This window comes from Plutella xylostella, chromosome 25 (genome assembly GCF_932276165.1).
Source record: "Plutella xylostella chromosome 25, ilPluXylo3.1, whole genome shotgun sequence".
Lineage (NCBI taxonomy): Eukaryota > Metazoa > Arthropoda > Insecta > Lepidoptera > Plutellidae > Plutella > Plutella xylostella.
The window spans coordinates 3,595,777-3,622,179 of record NC_064005.1 but is presented as its reverse complement, the minus strand read 5'-3'; the positions used below and the strand labels follow the sequence as shown (position 1 = coordinate 3,622,179).

General features: G+C 39.7%; 1 protein-coding gene across 1 annotated transcript in view; it reads left to right on the top strand.

Annotated features, from left to right (window-relative positions):
• LOC105380823 (zinc finger protein 541) overlaps positions 1 to 26,403 on the top strand; it is a 168,931-nt gene that overhangs the window by 99,045 nt on the left and 43,483 nt on the right. The window contains exons 3-5 of the mRNA XM_048630388.1: positions 4,682 to 4,818; positions 5,781 to 5,860; positions 20,648 to 20,749. Of these exons, the coding sequence (XP_048486345.1) occupies positions 4,682 to 4,818; positions 5,781 to 5,860; positions 20,648 to 20,749 (319 nt within the window). The remainder of the gene's footprint in view (positions 1 to 4,681; positions 4,819 to 5,780; positions 5,861 to 20,647; positions 20,750 to 26,403) is intronic.

Genomic DNA, 26,403 nt, shown 5'->3' with positions numbered 1-26,403 from the left:
TGGCGGGGTGGTAGGCCAGAAAGGCCCACCGATTTATAAAAACTAGTTGCAGTCTCAATTTTCACTAGACGCAATCTAGTTGGCAAAGCGTTCGCTTCATAGAAAATGATTTGTTTACATACTAAAATGACAGCTTCAATTCATAGAATATCCGGATTCCGGATTTGATCACAGATTTTGTCATGGTTTATTGTTATTAGCAGTTGCCTAGCAACCAATTTCAAAAAAATGCAATAGTGATGTACCAGTAAGTAGATATTATGTTATTGATCGACAAAAAAGGTCATAGTTAAAGGATCTCACAATTTATTTTATTTTGCAAAATATTTCTTTCATATCTTACAAAGCGTCCGTAGTCGAGCGGGCTTCAGTGATCGTAACTGATTACTGAGGTTAGGCAACAACTGGCACGGTCAGCCATTGGATGGGTGACCGATTTCAAGTGGTTCTTTTTTGGACGCTTCCGTGCTTCGGACGGCACGTTAAGCCGTGGGTCCCGGTTGCTGCTCCGGCAGCAGTCGTTAAGCATAGTCAGAGGCCTTCGGGCGGCTTGAAAACATCTGACAGTCGGGTTGCCCACTTACCCAATAACTTTTCCAGCAAAAGCTAGGACTAGGCCTAAAACCCTTCCTTCATTGAAAGGAGACCCGTGCCCCAGCAGTGGGGACGAAATGGGTCGTGATGATAGTTACAAAAGTTAGTAAGTATAATATAATTAATACATAGTTATATCAATAAATACTTCGTTTAATTCATAATTTAAATAATTTATAATTATTATTTCCAACCCATGTTCTCGAATTCATCGATAATACTTATCGATAATTGTTACATCCATTGGCAATAAAAATGACGACACTGTGTTCATTATTAAATGTCACTTCACATAACCCTTATTGCTGGGAATTAAAACTCATAATGACATGTCCCATGAGACATAATCAAGGTAAACGGTAAAATTTCCCCCCGCAAAAATTGGCAGACTTTTTTGTATCAAGAAAGATCGCTATGGCGCTTCCCGAGGGTACACCCGAGTCCGCGTTGTTCTATGGTTACACTACATTTTGCGCATTACAAAAATGTAAAACTATTGTTAAATATGACACACACTTTTTTCCCGAATGCTCTTATAAATCCACCATTCTCAATACTCCAGGACGGCGTCGTCGGTGCCAATTCCTGGGGCGGGACTCAGCGATCGTAAAAAAAACAATATAAGTGCAAATTTACGGTTCCCGGACTTTTACTACGTTTATGTTTTCACAGGTCATTCATTACGTTCACTCCACTTTAAGTGTTTCGGAATTAAGACTCCTCGTCCGTTTATGTCCGTTTCATGACGTCATCAACGAGGGAAATAGATGTCGTTTGCTAACACATGCTATATTTAGATAGATAAAACGTGTATGTACCTCTAGTATACCTACTATTTACTACAGTTGCTTCCTAATGAGACTAAACACAATATAGCTTACTTACGTATATTATTGCGTGAGAGCAGTGATTCTCGCCCGCAGTGGTAATAGTATCTTTGTCATTGTTCTCAAGTAATATGAGATTTCTACCTGTACGAACCCTAGATATGGACCGAATAAAGTACTTCATATAATTTTACATTATTGTATCACTCACTCAGTCCACGATAATGGTGGGAATGAGCCTTCTTCATCAATACTACATACTGGAGGAATCAATACTACATGCTTACCTATAGGTATAATACAACGTCGAGTAAAACTAAATTCATAGGTATGTGCTATAAATTCTTACCCCGCATTCATAGAGCTTTTTGTCACTTTAAAATAGGTTTACAAATTAATTACGTTGTGATAAACTTCGAAGTTACTAAGTAGGTGAACGTTCTCTAAACTTAAAATATGGTTTATCAATTTAGAGATTAATCGATGTTTTATACTAGTTATCGCTTGATATTACTAACAACAATAAACAAGCGTTCCAACAAACATTTGTAAAATTTGCTTCCGATATCAGTTTCAGAATATATTTTTCTTGGAATAAGCAAAAAATACTAAAGACCACGAAGGGCCAAAGGACAAAGGCTATATTTGAGCAGCGGGGGTCCGCTAACAATGGACGATGTAATCCCTCACGCGAAGGCTCTTCCGAACTGCGAACGCTTCAGGTGTGTTTTGGCACTTAGCGCGCTGTGCGTGTTGCAAATACCCACGCTTTTTTATTAATCTTTCGGTTAAGTGTGTACGCAATATAGTTCTCATATCATAACCTGAGATCTTATAAAAAACGGGTGCTTGACACTAATTGTTTAGTGTCAAATAATTATATCGTACATAGACCTACTAGGTATATCGTATCATAAAATAATTTTGTAACTTCACAGATATGCAACGCTTAGGAAAATCACGAAAATTTCTATTTTATGGTACAAATTGTGCGTCAGACTATTAACCACACTAATTCGACGCATGATTTGCCATTCGCTGGCTGTAGGTAAACCAAAAGCGTGGATAAATCTATTTTGCATGCATATTTGGTTCAGAGCACTAATGAACTCTATATACGACGTAATAGAGATTGCTTTCCAGCACCGGTAAATAGTATCATTGTAATTAAATTGATTTGCAGCGGGGCAAGTGAAATATCCAATTGTTTACTTATTGGTGCCATGTGGCGGCGAGTCTAATCAAACATGATCTGAATGTCAAACATTCAGCCCACAGGGATTTACTACAAATAATTACAATAGCCCACACTTACCTACTAAGAATATGCATTGTTTAAGTAAACACTTTTATGAGGTCTTTTACAGCTTATTTTAATACTATGTTATAAAATAATTGTGATGTAAGTCACAAAACAGATAAATAAATCAATTAATCTATATCTTAGTACAGATACATAACTGAATTACCGGCACGCAAACCTGGCAGTATGACTTGAATGTCACAATGTCTCTCTACGCTCGCACCACTAACTTCATCCCGGATACTCGATTACTGCCGTCAACCCTAATAGGGAATATGCGTAATTTTTTTTAATACTTTTATTGGATAGTTTTACATCACTTTATTATAGTAAAAAAAAATTCAACGCCAAAATAAGTAATTTAAGGTATTTTAAAGAAAGTTAAAAAATTACAACAAAGAATTTATTATTCTGAGATTGATATATAAAGAATTATGACGTCACATCCGCCCTAAGAAAATGGGTGACGTTTCTCGGAAGTTAGAATTTACCGAAGTTTTTTTGTACTTTTCAACTTCATTTACTTGCTCAAAAATAAATTATAATCAAAAATTATTAGTTAGTTAGTTAGTTATGAAACAACAAAGTTTATTATAAATAATATTTGACCTTTATTTGAACCACTTGCATATTCCCTATTATAGCTCGAGGAAGAATAACTGTGTTACCTAAACTAAGAGGGTATGCCGATGGTTACAAAGCAACCTTTCTATGCACATTGAGTCGGCACGTATACTTACGTTTTATAAACAGAATAAGAAAAGTCGTGGTTAAGTCATTATAATATCGAGTGCATGTTAAAACGATCAACTCTTCAAATGCCGAGTTGCAGTACGGAAGTTTAAACTTTAAGGAAGTTTAAATACTGGCATTAAATTAAAACTATATCTGTCCCTTTCTTTCTGTCTGTATAAAGTCAAAGCAAGGCAGTTTTTAGCTTTTCAACAACTTAGCTTAAGTATAGTTCTGTCACTAAATAAAAAGGTCTAAACAAGAAAATAAAAAAAACAACCATGTAGAATTGAAATATGAGTACTAAAAATAATAATTACAGTGGTGGTGGGTTTAAGCTAATTTCTAGTCTATGTAGATAAAAAAATACTAAGTAGGTAAGTACATGAGTAATGAGCATGGGGAGGCCTTTGCCCAGCAGTGGGACACAAATATGGCTACATAAAAAGTACTTACATGAGTTTAAGAATACGAGTGTTCATATATTAGGTACATTCTCATTTCAATAGGAAATGTAGATAATTCTATTTATAGGTAATATGTATTCAATCTGCCATTATAAGAAAAAAGCTTTGACATAAATGTGAGCATTTAAATATTTAACGCATTCAACTTTAAATAAACTAAAATTGTTTCTAAGCCTTACTGTAAGCCTTTTATTACATAATACTATGAAGGGCTTCTCTTGTCCTGAAAGTTTTAAGCCTTTTTCGTTAATTTGATTAATCTGTTAAGTAATAAGTAGTTTATTTACTTAGGCAGGTACGCATTTACAAATTTTATTAAGTCTACAACTGAAGATAAAAAATGTCTACACAAATTATATATATATTTTTAAACTAAAATTAGTTTTTATTAGGCTAGTTCTGCTATACATACATAATATTTCCCTATAGTGCTGGTACTCAATTACGTAAAAAACATACACACAAAGCAGCTTTCTATGCATCACTAATATTCTGAACACCTGATAATAATATTTTTAAATGAAATAGGTACCTATCTTAAGTTAGGGTCCTGTCAGGGGCCAGAGGACATCTGGAGTGCACGTAAATTTGAATATGTCCGGTGCAACCTTGGTTTGGCAGTCAGCTACTAATCGGATGCTAATCCTTTCATCACGATGACAAACCCCAGCTTCTAGCTCTGTTCGTCACCGACACGATTAGCACAAGGGATCTCCCTATATAAAACTTGACTAACGATACCATTTTCTGTCCCTCAGGTGGCATCATCGCGACTGCCGCTGCCGTCGTTCTCGCCGCGCGCCGTGTTGATGTACAGCGCGGCGGTGGGCGGCGAGGGCGCGGTGGCGCTGCAGCTGCGAGAGGCGCGCCCGGGGGAGCGAGGCGCCGCGCCCAGGTCTGTCACACACACACACACACACACACACACACACACACACACACACACACACACACACACAGTGGTGCTGATGTACAGCGCGGCGGTGGGCGGCGAGGGCGCGGTGGCGCTGCAGCTGCGCGAGGCACGCCCGGGGGAGCGAGGCGCCGCGCCCAGGTCTGTCACACACACACACACACACACACACAGTGTTGCTGATGTACAGCGCGGCGGTGGGCGGCGAGGGCGCGGTGGCGCTGCAGCTGCGCGAGGCGCGCCCGGGGGAGCGAGGCGCCGCGCCCAGGTCTGTCACACACACACACACACACACACACACACACACACAGTGGTGCTGATGTACAGCGCGGCGGTGGGCGGCGAGGGCGCGGTGGCGCTGCAGCTGCGCGAGTCGCGCCCGGGGGAGCGAGGCGCCGCGCCCAGGTCTGTCACACACACACACACACACACACACACACACACACACACAGTGTTGCTGATGTACAGCGCGGCGGTGGGCGGCGAGGGCGCGGTGGCGCTGCAGCTGCGCGAGGCGCGCCCGGGGGAGCGAGGCGCCGCGCCCAGGTCTGTCACACACACACACACACACACACACAGTGTTGCTGATGTACAGCGCGGCGGTGGGCGGCGAGGGCGCGGTGGCGCTGCAGCTGCGCGAGGCGCGCCCGGGGGAGCGAGGCGCCGCGCCCAGGTCTGTCACACACACACACACACACACACACACACACACACGTATATATATCCTGCAATAGTCCGGTTCATAACATAGCCCTTCTGATGTATAATTTGTATGATTGAAGGAAAACACTGGCGATTCAGTAAGGCGACTCGTAAGTTTCTCGTAAATTTCTTCAAACAAGACTACCCCGCATTGTGCGGTAAGCAATGTTGATGTAAAAAAAAATGGGGTGATGATGATGCCCATATGTCAGAAGAAAAAAAACCGCATGTTAATGTTGCAGGTTCAACGAGGAGCGGCTCGCCATCGCGTGCAGCGAGCCCGAGCTGCTGGCCGACCTGCTGCACGCCGCCGCCGACATCGGTCAGTACTCCTTGTTTACACTCACGAGCAATGGAAATGAAGTTCCACTTACAAAATATCGACACTAGGGTCAATTCAGACGTACCACAACCACACCACAGCCACAACCACACCACAACCACGCCGTGTGGTCGGGCGTATATTTTGTATTGAAAATGAATAATGCAATTCACACGTGCCACATTTTGCAGTTGTTATCGACCACCTGTGTAATACGACCACATCACAACCACATCGCGTCGACAACGCCACCACGCGGCGGCGGCACGGCGGCCACCTCCTCTCCTTATTAACTGCATACGACCACGTGGTTACCACATCGCAACGACAGCGACAACACAACCAAATCGACATTTCGTCAACGCAACTGCAAAAAGCCGCTGTCACGTAACCACAGCTTGACCACATTATGTCGCTGCGACGTGGTGTGGTTGTGGTACGTGTGAATTGACGCTAAAGAGGGTACATCCGAGTACGCGTCAGTCTATGACGCCAAATGATCCTAATTTATTTAATTTATAATTTGTTTAAATTAAATAAATGTTTGTCAAAGTATTTCCGCTTAAAATTGGCAATATTCTGACGCGCTGATAAAATGTAGGTACTTCAATATTGCAGACAGCATCATTAAGCTAGTCTTTTCCGTTTAGGAGTAATTTGGTGCTATTGTCACTGTAACATTTTCATTGCTCGTGAGAGTATTAGCAATCGCAATACCAACATATTTTGATGACAGACCTAGAACATTTCAATCACTACTGAAGGATCTTAACCGTACAGTCTAATTAAACAAAACGCGCAATCAATGTTTCATCGCACTGATGCACTCTACACAAATACTGTAGCTACGTGAGCATTAATTATAGTTTCACATCAGGTATTGGTTCTCACAGAGACATTGCGGTATGAGCTATAGGAGTAAATATATGCATAGATGTAGAGGATACCACCACAAATACTACTGAGTGTAGAGCAATGATGATAGACGATATTACCGTTATAGATCACTGGGTTGTGCAAGGAGCTCTTCATAAATAGAATGTTCACATAGTTCAAAGGAGGAAATTATTAGCTTCAACCAACAGAGAGCAAGTACGTATTACCCGTTCACATGAGAGGTTACTGTTAGCTTCAGCAGAGCCGCAGTAAACACACAATAGGACTTGAATAATTTTATGGCAAACGATTTGCTCTGCCGTTTCAGAAACCAGACTCCGTATGAAGTAAATTAGGCACTAAAACGTGTTGGCCATATTGGCATGCAGTTGTCGTCCGCAATGATATATATTCGAGTTATTTTATTTGCCTGCCGAGAGAAGAATCATAAAACTTGGGAAGATATCTGCCGGCTCGCTTCCGGATCCATATTTTGAAATTCAAATATGGATTTTGCATTCGCTGCCTGCCGCCGGGCGCATCGCAGTTAGTGGAGGTGCCATTTAGATCGCGCGATGGTTGTTTCGCTGTCTCCTCCAAATTGTGAAGTGATTAGTTGACGCGGGAAGCATGCTAGTGAAGTGCCAACTACTGAGGATAAAGAAAATCTCGTTTTTTCAGTAGCCAATTTTATGTTTCCGTGAATTCGCTTTCAGTGTATTCAGGTTTTATGATAAACGTGTCAGTACGTTTTATATTAAACAACTTTGTCAATAATGTTATTTCCTAATATATAAGATACCGAAAAGAGGAAAAGTAACGTAGCCTCGGCGGAAAAGTACTACTTACAGCTATAACTTGAAGCACTTGAACAAACTTGAACTGAAAGTATTTTTTTGTTTCCAGAGTCAATGTTCCCGCAGATTATGAATAATAAATAAGTGTTCACAAAGGCGATGCCCTAAAAAGGTTTTATTCAGACAATAATCCGCTTTATAATGATGAAAATATTTCATTTGCCTCAAATATGGAGGCGTGAAGAATGTTTGTTTTGGCTCCGTACGAATCACTTTTATTTATCTTGTTCAATTTCTTTACACTTCAGAGGTCTAGGAACCTAAGAGTAGGTATTAATTAAAAGTCGGGGCGTAATTACTCTCTGTACATTTAAATTATGAATGTATACAGCTGGGACATGTGACCCCGAGTCGGCATTGTTCTATGCTTGTGACATCATGTGTACAAGTTACCAACTCTACCTCTACATGATTATGTACCTACTTACATATTAAGTAATTTCCTAAGTGCTCATATATTTTATTTGTGTAAATTCTGTAATTGACCTATATTTTAATTATACTTAAGTATAACCAAATCAAATGTTTTATGTATAAAAAAGATCTAACAAAATACGTTTATTAATGTTCACAGATGCGATCCTTCAGCCACAAAATACCCTTAGTGGCAGTTGCAAACCCATCTAAAAAGCTCCCAAAACTCAATATCTCCAAAATTGACCCAAATGAAGGGCTTCATAATACTACCCTACAGAGCTGGGGGCAATTCCACAACAGCGAAGACTCGTCCAAATTCACTTTGCAGTCGCTCCTTGGAGTTTTAAAATGCAAACTCATGCAAACGAGCTGCGAAGGCCGCGTTATTGAGTTAGAGACCCTCAGCAGACTGGATCACTGCCACTGTTCCGCTAATTAATGTAATAGGAAAGGCGTATTGACGGCATTTCCCGTGTGAAATACTTTTTTTGGTGTAAACATTCTCGTTGATGGAACACTACTTTATTTTTCAAAGGTTTAAAGGCATTACAAGATAGGTATCCTCTATAGCTAGCTACCTATCTAGCTTGATATAAATTGTTACTAGTTTTCAATACTATACATGTGTACTATGGATAATTATGAAACACGACACATATGCCCATCAACGGTCTTGCATAGTCCACACGCAGTATGACATCGACCAATATCGACACTTTAACTACCAACACTATGACAATATATCTCTAATCAATGTACAGTAGACAAGTCTATCTACTTGTAAGCTGTAGGTATACTGCTGAGTACTGTAATAAAATAAAATAAATACTAGGCGTAACGGTCAGCATATGCCACTCATAAGAACGTTACAAAAACAGATATAAGTACAACCGAAGTTCTATTAGTAGAATAGGTTCTCTGGACTTGAATGGAATAAGTACACGTAAATATGGAACAGAGCCGGATATCCGGCTGTCGTTCTATTTGAATCAATTAGAAATATCGTTACCAGAAAAATACGAATCGAGAATTCTATAATAGGTATATTTTTTTGTTCTCTTTTGTAATTCAATAACTACACTTATTTTAAGTTACATATTCTTTTCGGAGGATTTATTAAACAGTATATTTGCTAGCTTCCTCATCACATGTAGATTAACATTATAACGCTCGCTAGTTCCACAAGAACGTAATGTCACTATTCTGGTAATTAAACCAGAAGCAGCGTATTACTAACGAGTATAAAGCAGCGTCGTTAGCACTAAACTACGACTAATGATCACATATCACAGGTTGCCGGCTCACATTTATCACTTACTTAGGTAAAAGACTTCGCTATTCTAAGTTCATGTACTGACGGTATTAGTTTCAATACAAAGCTACATTTACTTGTCGCCCATACTGCGTAGATGGTGGATATACATATTTTCTTGATTAACAGTATCAAAAGGATAAGACATTATGTACTTACATTTCACGTAAATATGTACAAAATCATGTAGCCAATTTACATTGTACGATTTTTACTTTTATTCAGGTGCCATGTTAAGTATTTATACTAAATACAGGGATTCGAGACTGATAACTAAGCCTATGTATAGCTTAGAACAATATTGACCTGAGAATACACTTGAAGCGAAGCGGGACTGTATCACTTGATTATAAAAGCTGATTAAGTATATGTTTTAACTGCACTTTTATTGATTATTAGACGATTAACAATATGCACACACATCGGTAGGTGGGTAGAGAGAGAGAGAGTTTCCAGACGACAAAATAACATTAAAAATATACATTTATGTTGGTGTTGCCAACACACTACTATTCTATGAGTAGCTATGTAACCCCTACCCGAGTCCGCGTTGTTCTATGATGTAACCCGACCAAACTTCTGAGCCCTCGATTCACTTATTGACAGGTACAGCCAGCAAAATATTCATATATAATATATTATTATGTATGTCACTACAGCTTACTTTAATTTTATGATCCATTGACGGATGATACGTGACTAGAAAAATACTTAATCGATAGAATTATGTTAAATTTCTCACGTTAATCTAGGAGGGTTGGGCAAGGTACACAGTATCACAAGTACCTACCTACCTATTTTGACTAGTACAGGAGAACTTTTGTCTCGTGTAAAATTTAATGTGTGTATTATAAATATATATTTTTTTGAAATATTGACTTTGTATTGATAAACTATCATTTGTTTCAACTATCTTCAACCCATGAGTCTTACGATCAAACTAACGGCGCTGGTGTGGCTTACATATCTTTTTTACTGACTGTACATACAGCCGCGCCGCTGCCGTAGGCTAAGCTAATGTCTTTGTATATTGTATACCATTAGTGGATCCCTGTGAGAGTGTGTTTAAATAACAGACACTCATTATGCCTTGCATACGTTATACGATAATTTATACTAACTTGTTCGAACTTCACTTTGAATCCGTGATCCTTTACCACGACTGCCATTCGCAAGTAGGGATAGGCCGATTTCAAATTCGTTGAAATCGAAGGTAGCTTTTACTGAAACGTGTTCATTCGGTTAAACCATGTTATCGGTACGTTTCACGTTCGAAAGTTTGGCCAAAGTTGGCACAGTACATTACACTCCCGACCCATCTCTACTCGCCGATAAATAACGCATTATTGATGATTACTTTGTTTACTCCAATTAAAGGGATAGGAAAGTTTGTTGGCGTACACCTGTGTTTATTTTTAGATTAATGTTATTTTACCTTTTATTTGATCCATGCTAATAAGACAATGGAATAATACTCCTAATATTTGCATCTAAAACAAGCTTAGGCTTACTACACGCGACAAAACTAAAGTAAGTATCGTAAAGTAAGTTCTATAATCACGACCATTTTGTATGAAATACCGCCGCAATCATATCGCGATCTGGAACAAGCCAACACATACATTTGCATCAGGCACTTCGCGTAATGTAAACAACCCCGCGAACACACTCACAAGATATTTGTAAGGTAACTCTAGCTTAGCTAAAAACTAACCCCCTTATTCATAGAGAAGTTACAAAACGTTTTAACTAATAAACTGTTTTGTCCCTCTCCAACAAAGAGCAATTTGTTCTTTGACAGAGAGGGACAAAACAGTGTATTAGTTAAAACGTTTTGTAACTTCTCTATGAATAAGGGGGTAACTTTCGAAGCGGCGCCGCACTAACCACGACTCTGTATTGCTGTTTCAAATGTAGTGATTGAATTACTACTCTCGTTCGTGCATTTTTATCAAGGTAGAGTGACCCTGGCGCACACTCTCTGCCCGGAGTCGGGAAGCAATAAAAAGTCCGGCCAGTAAACAATGTAGCGCGGCGCTGCAATATGAATAAGTGGTAGTTCGCATATTTTATTCAGTAAGAGGGAAGCACTCAAAAAGATGAATTGTCACTTTCGCGGATTATTTCTGCGTGGAATATAGGCCGTGTGGCCGACGCAGTGCCTCTGAGCCGAGATTGAGGCGAGATTATAATAATAATATTATAAAGGTAGTTGCGAAATTATATAGTATACCAAAACGGTGATAAAATAATTCTAAACAAATAAAATTTTGTTCGAAATTGTTTTTATTTCATTAAAAACTCTTCATTTTAAAAATTCAAAGTTTCTATGAGAATGGGGAAGCGTTTTTTTTTTACTAAAAGTCGTAGATAGAATATTATATATGTTGTTAAGATGGAAGCCTTCGTACGTTCGTCTAAATGTACCACTTTGAAACACCCTGTAAAACGATTACTGTCATGCAGTATGATGATTAACACAGCAGCGCTCTGAAACTTATTTTTTTGGTAAGATAGAGTGACCCCCGGGCGCGCGTTTCCGCCGCACCTACCTTAATCATCATCAGCCTACAAATGGCACACTGATTGTCGCTAGCGAGGTTTTCCTGGTTAAAGTAATTGAATCGTTTTTTTTTTCCTTAACAGAAGCCTTTTTAAACGGTTGAATAAATAAGCAATTAATTAAATTAGAACTAAACATCTGATGTTATTTGTAGATTTTAAGGCAAATAAAATGTAGGTTACAATTCAATCTATGCTTAATTTGCACTTGCAATGCAATCCTAACTAATATTATAAATGCGAAAGTAACTGTGTCTGTCTGTCTGTTACTCTTTCACGCCAAAACTACTGAACGGATTTGAATCAAATTTGGTATATATAATTATGGTCTACACCTAAGAAAGAACATAGGCTACTTTTTATCCCGGAATTCCCACGGGTAAACTTTTTAAGGCGAAGCGAAGCTCGCGGGAACAGCTAGTAAAACATAAAGTTACTAAGTAAGTAGGTACTTATAGGAATATTTATTTAGCAAATTAATTTGAAATTCAATAAGCTCATCATTTTAGAAAGCAGCTGGCGGCGTCACGATCAGTGCTCGTCCTGCTAAATGGCAGCTAATTATCCGTATCTAGTCGGATCTATGCACTAGCCATATTGTGATGGACGGTTGCGGTGTTAAAGCCACAAATGAAATGTTACTATAAATTGCAACTACATAAAAGCTCTACTACATATATACAAAGTATAATAATTTTACATAAATTCAAATAGGTAAAGTTTGACTGTTTTGCGCAAAACCTACTGTACGGATTTTGCGGATATGCAGGTTGCTGGCTGATTTACCATTTACATTCATTCTGAAATTCTTACAAAAAACATATTAAAAGTTGCAGCAAAGTCGACAGGAAATGCTAATTTATCGTATCCTTTATTATCGTCTCTTCCTAAGTATACTTTTTGCTTTTTGATAGCCCTATTTCGAAAGCAATAATGGTTGAATGCTTTTTAATGACATTACCAATAAACTCTCGTCATACTGATATCCGTCCTTTAGTCACTTATAATAACAAAGACTTAAATAGCCAACTCTAACCAGCGTAAATTATCGCCAATGTAGATAGTTGTGAACTAATGGACAAAGTTTAACAGTCTTTGACTTACCAGCTAAAGTAATAATCGTCAGTCCTGGTACTCCTCGTTATACCCCAAGTGGTAGAACTGAGTTTATAAAGTGAGTGTATACAAGGTGTTGCAAAAAAGGTATACTAAGCCGAAACCTAGATGTGCAGCATGTTACTCGTATATCTAAGCCCGAAAATGATATGAGAATTTCAAAATTCGCGAAAAAAAACATGCTGCACATGTAGGTATCGGCTTAGTATACCCTTTTTACAACACCCTGTATAATTCTCTCTGGGTCTAATTATCATTTATTTACAATGAAAGAAAGTATTGTTAAGGGCGTTACTACATCCGATGCGCCCCGCCTATGGAAAGTAATCGTAACTTCTATTTAAAAGCTGTTTTTAAATAGCCAGTGCTGCATCCTAATACCTAGTAATAAACTTAAATCTTTATAAGTTAATTAAATTTTTGACATAAAATAGTTTTTAGGTTTTTAAAATTGTTGTGCAGATACAACTAGCCGTTAATCTTTGCAACAACTTCTAGGTATAATGTAAAGACAAATCGAGATAGTACGTTTTCCTTTATAATCTTGTTAAACAAAAGAGTACTTAGTTATTCGGTCACATAATATGCACCCTTGTAACCGACCCCGGAACAAATCAATTGTAGGTCGAGGTTGATTGGTTCCAGGAATGTTGGACTATTTTGTGCTTCGATTTTCTGCTTGTTCCAAACTATACAGGGTGTTGCTAAAATGGTATCAAGCGAATCAAGGGATCCTTCTGAACAACTTTTATAAATAACAAGCAAGAACCTAGAATCGAACCCGGGCCTTCAGTATAACAGTCAGTACCTATTACTAACCGCTACGCTACCCAGCCCCCGTTAATAGCAACCCTTTCATAACCAATAGGTACAGGGGGATCATACTAGCTTACGTAAAACTAAGTTTCGAAGCGATGCTGCCGCTTACTAAGACTCTATCTCGTTGTACTAGACTAGTCGGACCGATCTTCAAGCTAGAGTAATCCCTCTGTGCCTATGTCGGTTCTCAAATAGGAGGGACGTTATTTATGACAAACATGGACCTCCATAATAATGTAACTTTGTTAATAATAATAACCAAATATCTGGCCAAATATCGTAAAATCTATTTTAGGCAATAATTATAATAATAATAATAATAATATCCATTTATTTCAGGCATCAATGGCCCATAGTATAAAATACACAAATACATTTTAAAATAAATCAAACAATATTAATATATACTCTAGAAACTTATAAAAACTAAAATTAACTAAACTCTAGCACTATTATCAGGGGGTTTAATAGTCTGTTTGGCCTCCCTGTATCGGCGGAACACTATCCCCGCAGGCCAGAAGTTTTTATCCAGCAGAACCTTCTGCTGGGCCGCGGGAATCCGAATACGGAACGACTTGAAGTCCGTCTGCTTGGCGGACTGCAGCCTCTCGATCGCCAGCACCTGGACTGGCTGTTCGGTGCGGCCGACACTCCTCTCCTTAATATAGCGCACGATGTTATCATGCGCCATATTCGCGTGGATGCGGGAGACGTAGATGTCGACCGTGGGCGTGGCGGCCTTCAGCGAGCAGGCGGCCGGGGCGGTGCCGCGCTTGTTGCGGTTGCGGCGACGGGGGCTCCTTTTCTCCACCAATATGAAGCCATCCTTGTCGGCAATCGTGTTGCGCGGGGCACGGGGGGGCGCCGCCGGAGCTCCGGCAGCCGCTGGCGTCACCTGGGGTGCAGCTTGCGGCGCGGATCGACGGCGGCGGCGGGGGCGGGGGCGAGGGCGGGGGGGCGCGGGCGCGGCCTCCTGCTGGCTCCTGGTGGTGGAGGGTGCAGCAGCAGCGGGGCGCGGCGGCGCGGGGGCGGCGGCTCGCAGCGGGCACGCGGCGTCACGTGTCCGCTCGGCGTAGGTCGCAGGCGGCGGGTCATTTGCCTGCCGCGAATCGGTGTCAGTTGCAGTTACTCGATCCCGCTGCGCTTGCACTTGACGCGCAGGCGGCGACGCGGTCATCGCAGAGTCAGCATTACGCGGCGACGGAGACTCACGTTGCATCGCGCTGGCACGTTCTGAGGCTTCTAACTTGCCTCTTATTTGAGCTATTTCGGCCTTTAACAAGATGATGTCCTTTAGCAGCCGGGTTACATCCACATGATCGAATGTCACCGGCGGCAGCTTGTAAAGGTCACGAGCCACGAACGTAGGGATATTATCCGGATCCGTTTCCTGAAAGACCCGGATAATATCCTGAAGATCTTTCTTGCCACATCCGTCGCCGCGGCGCGGCACGAGGCGCACGGCGGTGGTGGCGGTGTCGGCGAGCAGCTTTTTGGCGGCGGCAAACTCAGCCTCCTTGAAGCTGGTGACGCAGATCTGCTCGAGGCTGACCACGTCCATTGTGTCCAGCTTGCTCTGCACGAAGGCGAGCAGCTCGCTCACCATGAGGGTATCGGAGACTTTAGTGGCGGTGGCCATGTTGCGGTTGCACTCTGGGAATGAGTCACTACGTGTCGGCTACAGACGGCGCCGCTAGAAAGCGACCGTCCTAGCCGGTGTCGGAATTGCAACTGTATAATGTATATAATACTGTATAATGTTGTATTGTCTGTAGCATAGGTACAGTTACATAAGTATATCGGCTTTATTTATGTGGCAAGACATAACTTTACTACCTTATCTGCCTAATTTCATGTTATAAATTTACTTCTCCGTGAATGGAACTGCCCAAAAAAAAGGATGATAAATAATTATACCTCTTTTAAATTAATATATATTGGCCTGCCTCTGTGGTCTAGTGGTAGAAGCTTCGCTTCATGACCCAGAGGTCCCGGGTTCGATTCCCGGGTGGGACCATCAATTTGTGTTTCTAAATTGTGGTTCTAAGTTTGGTTAGGACATAGAAGGCTGATCACCTGATGTCCGAAACAGTGAAACGATCCATGCTGTCGGATGGGCATGTAAAGCAGTCGGTCCTGCGCCTAGCTCTCTCCAGTCGTGTCGGTCAATCCGTCCCATTGGGCTATGAGAGTGATGGAACAGAGAGTGCTCCTGTGTACTGCGCACACACTTGGGCACTATAATCTACTCCTGCGTACATGGCTGATCTCAATTGAGATTGGCCGCCGTAGTCGAAATTCGGCTAGGAGGACATTATTATTATTATTGGCAACGTAATATACTCGTTATATACGTCTATATCAAGTCTTAATACTTTAAAAGGACATTTCCTGAATAAGCAGAAACCTTTTAATTGGAGCTGAAGTCATCTGAAAATACTGAAGTTTTTATTAGCAGGAAACAATTAACGCTCACTCCATTTTACTTTATTTCAAATTTAAAATAGCTTTACAATTTAGATGTGGAAAAGTTAAATTTAAATTATATTTTCTTTTTTTTCTTTTTCCTAACCGTTTAGCTAGCCATAAACAATTGCCTACCTAAATTAGCTAACCAGCTAGTTTACTAGGTGGTTTTTTTATTAAAAATATTTCCATGATCGTCAGAAATTACTTTGATGTTTGTGAAATTATTTTAGTACTTATGTATTTATAATAATAGTGCATGCAATTACTGAGCTAGTTTAGAAAACGCTCCCCTCTATTGAGACATTTGACTGTGAGCGTCCTATCCAATTTAATCTCATTATGTGTGATTTTCTGATATTAATGAGATCTCGCTGCGATGCGACGACAAAGGAACAGTCTATCTAGTAACGAGTATATTGTGTGCAGGTATACGTCTAGAAGTGATTTTCTTCAGAGGTCGTAGACTGAAAATGACAACTTGCTATAGAGCTTTTACATGAGCTTCAATAGTTGCGGTAACCGAAAATTTAATCTTTTAGGTTCTATTCCTCTACAGAAATAAAACTATGATATTCTTGTATATCGAATATATATATATATATATGTCTCGCATGATACACTTTTGATTACTTTATTCCGTTAGATATGTAATAAGTTTCTCGAAAACTGATTTTAAAATGTGTAATGTAAATGTAATTCATAAAACAAAAGCCACACAACCACTTGAATTTGTCGATTGTAGAAGTCGTGGAACAGAACTAAATAAAATATTAAATACTTTTACTAAGTTTGTTATTTGCGAAGCGTCTAGAATAAAATCCTTTAAGAGAAATATCAAATAATCTGCAAACATTCTGCAGTTGAACTTTTCAGTTTGCATTGGGAAGCAAAGTGAAGATAAGTTTGGTGACATAGTGTAATCTCACAGACGCTTCCTTTGTGTAGGCGCATAACAGGCGACATCGACATGCGACAGCGGCTGGCGACAAGACAACAGGCTACAGCGTCAATTTTCATATATTTTGTTGTCGTCGCGACTCCGTGACTTTGACGCCAAGTATGTGGAGCTTTGAACAAAATATATGAAAACTGTCGGCCGTAGCCTGTCGTCACGTCTAGTCGCCAAGCTGTCGCTGTCGCCTGCCGCCTAGTGTGCCCCTACACTTAGCTACAAGCTACAAGTTAGTCGTCGATGTAACGAGAGTGTCCGCTCGAGCAAAACAATTTGAAGGAAAGATTGCGACGGAACGATTTGTGCTGAAGGAACTCAACTTGTTAAGTGAGCGCTTTGCAGATCCCTAGCGGAGGCAAAAGTTGTTGGGAGTTTTTATTGGAAAATTAACATTCATATATTACAAATGCTTAACAGGATAACCCAGGAGCTGTACTTATGGATTTATTAGAAACTAGCTTTTGTCGTGAGGAGACAGCCTTAAAATGTTTTTCCGTTTGAATTCCGGCAAAAAATTTGGTTAGGCTATAAATATGAATTGTTAATCCATGTTTATAATTTAATGAGAATACCTAATTATGTACCTATAATTGTAAGGGAATAATACATCATTATGCCTCTAAAAACAATTCAAAGGGTGAATCAGACGTTGTGACTATTTTCACTTTTACGACTACGAAGGTACACAGTTTTATTTCACTCTCTTTTATATTTTCAAGAGTCATAATTCAGTTTTAGGACAAATAAATGTGTTGGAGGTGTAAAACACCTGGATTTATTGACATATCGTAAATATTATTAAAGGTTGGTATACATATTATACTGTAATAGATCATAAGCACGCACTTTGTCTTGGTGACAAACTGTAAAGCTAGACTTGGGTTCTCACCATAGAACAACGCGGACTTGGATGTTCCAATGGTTCTCACCTCGATGTTAAGATGTTTACCTACTGATACGATGACCCTTGTGTCATGACACTATTTTTTTACCTACTATATCTACGTCAGACATAGACATCCAACTGCGAAGACCTGATATCATATCCCGAAAGTGGCCCTACAATGGAAACCCCAGGGCGGTTCAAAGCGGCCCGGTCGACCAGGTCATACCAGGAAGCGGTCCATATTCAGCGAGGCCCATAAGAGAAAGGGAAATGTGGCCAGAGCTCAACTTGCTGGCCACCGACAGAAAAGGATAGAAGCGCCTGGTGTCAGCCCCAGACTCCTCGGAGGAGTAGCGGGATTGAAGAAGAAGAATATCTACGTTTTCCACGGAAACATTACGACAGCTGCGGAGACGATTAAAACTAACTCGATGTCTTCATTACACCGCGCTGCGGGAAATTATTTATAAGACACTGAATAATCCACTTCGCCCTACTACTTACCCCCACCACACTTTCATTCACCCCCTACACCCGATAATAGCTCTTATTTCCAAGCACTTCCACCTAAATAGCACGTAAGCGATAGCGACAAGTATCTTTGCGCAGAACTAGCTCTAAACGGTTTAATTTAAAAGCGACTCTGGAGAGTTTTTAAATACCCCTAAACATATTACAGTAGTTTTCTCTTCATTACTAAAAGTGGGGTCGGTATTTCACATTAACTACCTATTTAAAACTAAATGTACTTTTTTAATCCTCTTCGTTTGGCGTGGGTGCCACCTGCTACGAGAAGGAAAGGAAAACTTTTTCTTCACTCAGTTGGCAACACAATTCCAAATATAAATCCGACCTCTAAAGGGTCTTAAATAATGAGCGGCATTTGTTAGGAAACATTTTTGTTTTGAGTCATATTGCGAAAAACGTTAAATGCTATCTGTAATCGTTACACTTCCTATTAACAGCTTTTCTTTTTTGTAATTTCAGGCAAATTTAACTTCGATAATCAGTAATTACTTAGGTGGTAATATACCTACGTAATATAAATATATTTTTTGAGCCAATATTTTTATATGATTAGAGGAACTTAGTACGTTCTCACCGATAAAAAATCGAGCCTGAAAGCCGACAAGTGGGAACAGGGGGTTATGTCTTGTGAAGGTCAGCCAATAGCATAAAAGTATAATATTGTTAGGTAGGTACATTCGACCAAAACATCCTCGCTCGTTCACTCAATATTTATCCGCAGACAAAAAAATAGGGGCTCTTTTACAGGATAATAATTTAAAGAAAACTGCCCGGGAGTTTTTTCATAAAATAACCGGGTGAGCGGGGGCTAGTCCGACCGTCCGCCGCCGAAGGGAAATGCGCTCGTAAAGTTGCAAATGAAGTAATATCGCCGCGGGTGACTCGCTGCCGAACTCGGCGGGCCCGCCCACAACAAACAACCCACAATTTGCTTAGCCTCATTTAATTAAGTCGAAAATATTGACCGAGAGACAGATCGAAGCGAACTGTTGGTTTTGCTACTAATTACCTGCGCTGTTTGATCTAAGCCGAGTTAAATCCAGAATTTACTTTACGTATAGAGTATTTCTAACGTCTGTCTCGGTAAATGATATTCTGGTGTTACTTTATAAGAACCAATTTTCCTTCGTTTACTTTAAAGTATAACTCTCACAGAGACACCCTAAGTTATAAGATATCTTATTATCATGAAAGAAACAAGGTCTCTTCCTTCAAAGTTAATAAGAAGCCAAATATCGCTCATGAAAAGCTACACAAATCTGACGTAATTAGGGAAACGTTTCGCTCTACCATCTGAGAATACTGCGCAAATGTCTTTAATAATTTATAAGGATTCCAAGCCGCAAAAGTCTTAAGAGCTCCTTAGTATTTCTGCGTTTCTGGTACACACTTACTTGCAATTGCAATCATGATATCAGATATCGCCGCAGGCATACAACGTTGTTTTGTTTTGTAAGTTGAAATGGTTTCCTCTGCAGCATATTTCCTGTTTGTACACTCACTTGAATATAAAAGTAAATTGCTACGTTAACGTTACATATAACATTTATTACCGGCAGCAGCTAGCGAGCGGACAAGTACCTATGTAAACTATTCATCGTCGGTAAATGCAGGTTCCGATTCCAAGTAATTTAGATAGACGCAAAATGCTGTTCATAGTCAAAGAGGAAATTCATGGAATTTTTCATTTTATTTGCGTTATTTCGTTATGTCCAGTTCATACCCATATTACCCATGTTACGTTCTAAGTTACCTACCTACATGAACATCAAAACTATTCTTACTAAGCAAATACTATGCAAGTTTTTTTATGTATCAACTGATGGCCATAATCTACGCATACGTCTCTACCTTTCTTGTATGTACTTATAGTCTGGGGCCGAGAAACCTGACCCCTCTCAGTATAATTGTTACTATATTACCTACGTACCTATCAGTTATATGCACGTGTCTATTGTTATTATTCTTAACAGACATTTGTATTTCCGTGCAGGTGGCGAGCAGGATGGCTTGTCGTCGCTGCTGGGCGGCCGCTCGCCCGACGCGGCGGCGTCCGACCTGTCCGACGGACTGTCCACGCCCGACCACGACCACGGTGAGTACCACCGACGCCCGTTCTGTACTCATCGTCGTTAGCCGCTTGATTCCCTTGAAATCACACACATCTCATAGAAATTGTTGTCAGGCGCGATATCGTGACTTCGGCACGCAAAGGGTTAATAGTCACAGTCAGGGTTGTTGTCTACTTTGTTAGTTTGTGTTATTATGTTTTAAACAATAGTTTACATAATGTAAGTATTCATAAAATATTCTGTGAATTTATGTAAATTTCAATCATTTCTTTCTATGTAGAATGCTTACAAAATGGCAAATTACCCAGTCATCCTAATTTTTATAATTATTATTCACTTTCTATGTCAAATTGTCAACTCTTATTTCAGCATTTGACTACTCATTACAGACCTTTCTCTTACGGACCATAAAGTTACATTAATTTACTTACTTCTATGTTACTGCTGAAGTGACTAACTACTATCGGCAGGTAACATATTGACCCATTCGACATTATCAGACTGGAGCTGTAACAGAGGCCACAAATCATGGAGCCAATCCAGAGTTATCAACCAACACGCGGTGACTAATGTTGCCGTCATTATCATTAATCATTGTTTCCGCGGTACTAATTAAGCCCCGGTTTGCCATCCTACTAATACTTATCCGCCGTAATGGTTTCTGATTTCACTCCTTTGAATACCTACGGTATCTATTATGTATGTTGAATGAGCCTCGTGCTAAGTCGTGTTACTTCTACAGTAATATCGTATGTGTGCTGAATTTATGTGGAAGCTGAAAATTATTTCATTCATTACATTACCCGTTAATGTTAGCTATGTAAGTTTACATTCAATGTTGTAATAGTATCAATAGGTTCGGCATATTGAATAGTCCAAAATAATCGCCTCAGGTATGTCGCCGTGCATTGATCCGAGTGCAAATACACTCATCACAAATTGAGCGTCCGCCGTGATCAACATACTTTGTTGAATATCCCTTTGACGCGTGTTGCAGTATATTGCGTCCGAGTCAATATTCGGAATCAGGCATTCCGATTATTCCCCGCGGATAATAAATGCTGACGATTGTAATTCCTGAATAGTATTCAGAGGACATAGGTAGGAGGTATGCCATATCAGCGTTTAAGTTAGGAAGATATAAATGCCCTAGCGTTTTACCTACTTTTCCGGGAAATCAGACAAGTTGAAATGATATCGTGTTCTAAACGGATCCACTATGATGATTAAAAGAAAACCACTCACTTATAATTTCAAAATTTTAAATATATTGATACTTTACTATTTTTGTTGATATTCACTAAAGGCAAGAGACGAGAGAGAAAATTAATAACTGTCGTAAGATCAACAATCAAAATATACTGTAAAGTTTAAACTTTATCTTTGTAGGTGAGATATACGACACACGTTTTATTACGAAGCTACTAGCTCGAGGGCGAGGTGGTCCAACATTGTACTGAGATTGTTCAGCAACTCGGGACGGGAACTAAACTTGCAGTATAAAGTGAGAGGTGGTAAAACTTACATAACATAGCTTATGTCTACTTTATGATACAGGTTGGAGTTAAAAATAAACAACGAACAAAATTGATTTTTCTAGGAATATAATTATGGTCTTTGTATGAATTAAATTTATTTATTTTAATCTTTGAGTAAAAAGCTTTCTTTCAATTAATGAATGTAAAAAATATTGTAAATGAAAAAGAAACAGATATCGAGTATCGTTGTCAGATGCATTTTAAAGATCCCGCAGATATCTTGAGAATTAAATTTCTCACCTTTTAAATGGAACAATGTTAAAATACTGTTGTTGGTGTACAGGTAATGCATTGCGTCTGTCTTTCGTAAACCGTTTTTACAACAAGTAAAAATATTATAAATCCCACCTCATTTTACAACTACTTTTAAGTGACAGAGTAACAAACATCCATTATACACAAACTTTCACGTTTATAATATTAGTAGGTGCTTCAGTTCCACAACTAAATATCACATCGCTTTTCTATATTCATCGCTACTCACCATTACTCAGACACTGACGTAATCTCGAGTTGCTTCCACGAGTCTCTTCTCAACTAGCATTTGTCACTCGCGTACAATTTCAAAGCGAGTTTATTTCAAGTGAAGGGATGCTACACAGCGTGTTGTAATATATTTTGTAGGTACAAACTAGTTTTAAGGAAGGCATAATTGCACATTAGGTAGTAGACCAAGTTGTTGGGTTCACCGTTTAACACATTAACACAATAGAGGGACACACTTTCGCCTGCAAGTTACCGCTAGGGGACCCGAAATATGGCTTCCTGAATGCCAGCCCATAAAACTTAATAACTTTTACGAATAGAATATTCATGGAATAAAATTTACGCAATGAAGTAAGGCGGTTATCACACTGCCGCGCATCACGCTGTATGTTGTTTGAATTTTCCGAACGTAACTTGTTTTTATAGAAAACACGCACAGTTGAACACACAGAAAACGTATCTATAGTGCCACAAACTTATCTGTTCCGGTGAGAGCGAACTAAATTGGTCCATACCTCATTACTTACTAAATGAATTTCATATTGACATAGATTATATGGACCAATTTAGTTCGCTCTCACCGGAACAGATAAGTTTGTGGCACTATACGTGCGTTGACGCAAAACTGAGTGTGCATAAAGGTTCGTACAGAACGTATAACATTCGTGGGAGCTTGTTGAGGAACCATTCGTGTTTCTGAATTGGGACGATAAAGCCGCACACATAACGGACAGTTACATATATCAAGAGTCCGTTCCATTTCGCTGCTGCTTTGTACATGTACACCACGCCTTGCGGCTATGAAATATCTCTGTCACATAATACAAAGTGTTTCTCGCGGAGTATGTCGGGGCCTCCATCAGGGCGTATTTGTCGCCTCTTCTTCAGCTGTCTGACCTAGACTCACCTCAACCACGTTCGTAAATAAAACATGTCGTTACATGAAATGCGTCCGTAACTAGGCGTACTCTAGCTTGAAGATTCGGAACTTAAAAGCCAGATCAGCGTCGCAGAAATGCCTACACCACGCTAGCCTTAGTGTGCGGTCAAAATCTAATAATAAACCAACTATTTATTTTTCAGCTCTATTAAGCTTACACTTCGAAGGCTGTACGGCGGTGAATATGTTGCCAATTTTCTGACAAGAGTTTTGACGAGCCAACGCGGTGGCGTGCCGCAGGGGTGCATGAGGGATCCCTCTAGCTTACTGAAAACGAAATATCTGTGACTCTATCTCGGTGTATTAATTAGGCAAGTAAGAGTAACCCCCCAGGGTGGAGTGTGGCAGACGTGCGCGTGCTGTGAAATGGGATCTCAACTTTAAACGTTGCTTTAGACATCTTACAAAGTATACAGCAAAACTTACCTGGTAAATTATGCATAATTTTAGGGCCAACAACATTTTCTTTTGTTTAAACCCACTTTGGTTGCCTACTTAAACCTCAACGTAATAATTTAAGCTAAAGCTAATGAAGGGATCAATTATGTTAAAATTTTATTCATTCGTTTATAAACTAAGTAGAGGCAGGCTTCCTACTTCTCAAATTTAATGAATAGGTACTAGCTGCAGCAATCTGGTACGGTCGAGGACAGCTGTAATATCCGTTTAATAAAATAACACCTGCACTGTACTATTTAGAAACCCAATGTTGTCCTAAGCTAGTTGCGAACTTTACTGTACCCAATCGAATGATAACACGACAATCGTTTGCCCCGATACATAAGTAGGACAAATCCTGCCGAATGGCCCGTCACGTCATTAGGGGAAATAAGAGGGGGTGAGACGTGTCGGGGGAGAGGGGAGGGGGTAGCAATTCGTCACCGAATGGTCATCAATTATTCGGGAGCGCTCGCGGCGCCTGCATTATCATATCAGGCCTTGACACGGTTTGTACGTAAACACTGAGAATTGTAACACTGTCACACGCACGATGCCAAACGCGGACCGTTTATTTTTTAAAGAAATCAGAGTAAATTTACGATCGTCCTTTGTTCCCAGTTAAGCTTTTTCTCGGGCAATAGTATGGCCTCATCTCAAAGTACTTAACGGATTATGGAAAACATGAGGGGATACCTAATTAATTTATTAAATTACTAATTAGAATAGTACATAATCAAAACCCAAATTTGGTGTTTCTGACTTGCCTAATACGGGTATTATAAAATAAACATGAATTTATTAACAAGTTGCTCATTTAATACGAGTAGTTTAACATTATGTAGATTATGTAGCTCGTTATGCAAACTGAATATGAAAAGGCCCGTTGGCATTTTGGTTTGATTTAAGCCGAATTAAGGCTAATCATATTCAGATTATGTATCCACTAATTTTTTAAACTAATCCGTAGCAAAAATACCCTCCCTAAAACTAAACTTATCAATTTTTCGATCAAAACCAATTAAGCTACTATCATAATAGGAAAATAACCCATAATACTCTACCCCCATTTCGTCTACTAAACCCATTTTTTCAACACTCTGTATAGTCAAGTCAAGTCAGCAAATAACTTCCGATATCGACCTGGAACTATCCCAAATCTGTTGATTAATCGCGCCCCGCTAAGAAGGGGGCGACTGCCACAAGGAATACGGAATATGGGACAGAGGGGGCATCTATAAATCTATCGCCATTCGTAACCGGGCGTCATCAATATTCGCAGCCGCGCTGGCGCCGCATTATAATACCAGAACAGGCGACAACGTTACACGCAGATAGCAGGCATTCACCGACTAGTGACACTTGACTTGACTGGCTAAATATGGGCTAACTCCTGCATTTGGTGTTACAAGCATCAGACGTCGCACGATTGTTAGTTTTTTCTCTACTTGACGTGAACGTACTGTTTGTGATTTAAACCGAAAAAGCAGGTCGCTAGTCAATAAATGTCCTTATGCAAATCATAAATCTAGCGACAACGCTCAAATCGTGCTCGAATACATATACGTGTTCCATAGATACAAAGGTACTAGATTGAATCTATTCTCATCTTCAGACTGTAAAGCTAAGTAATATGAAGACGTTCTCGTGCATCACAATATGCAGACAATATGCCTGAACGACAATATCCGGAGCGAACCTCGCGAGCTCGACTGCATTCAAATTACAATTTGCTATTTTGAACCACGCGGTACAATAGCAACTCTGCAGGAAGGAAATTTAAACCTGTTACCACTTAGAACTCACTGAATGAAATTATATATTAAGTATTATTAAAACCTGAACTCTTCCCTTAACGTTCCAGCTGTAAATACAGTATTTCTGTCAACATTATGATAACGAAAATGTATTTTCTAAACTTTATTTCATAAAGAGTCTCGAAGTTTGGTTCGTGAGAGCGTCTCGACAGAACAATGTGCAGGAAGCAACGTTTTATTTTGTCCTCACTTCACTTCTTAACGTCACAGTGGTCGTATTCTATACGGTGCATTATTTTAAAGGATATTTTCTAATGTCTAATTAATTGTATAATTTGCAAAAATGTAGCGTGCCTTGTGCATTATACCCCAAAATATATAATACTTACTGGTAATTAAATTATATTTTGAAAACTTTGAAACAACTTAAAACTGAAACAATATCGCATGGAAATGAATTTGGGACCGGACAGGAAACCAGAATAACGTACGATGCCGAGTCTATTGTAAAGAATAAC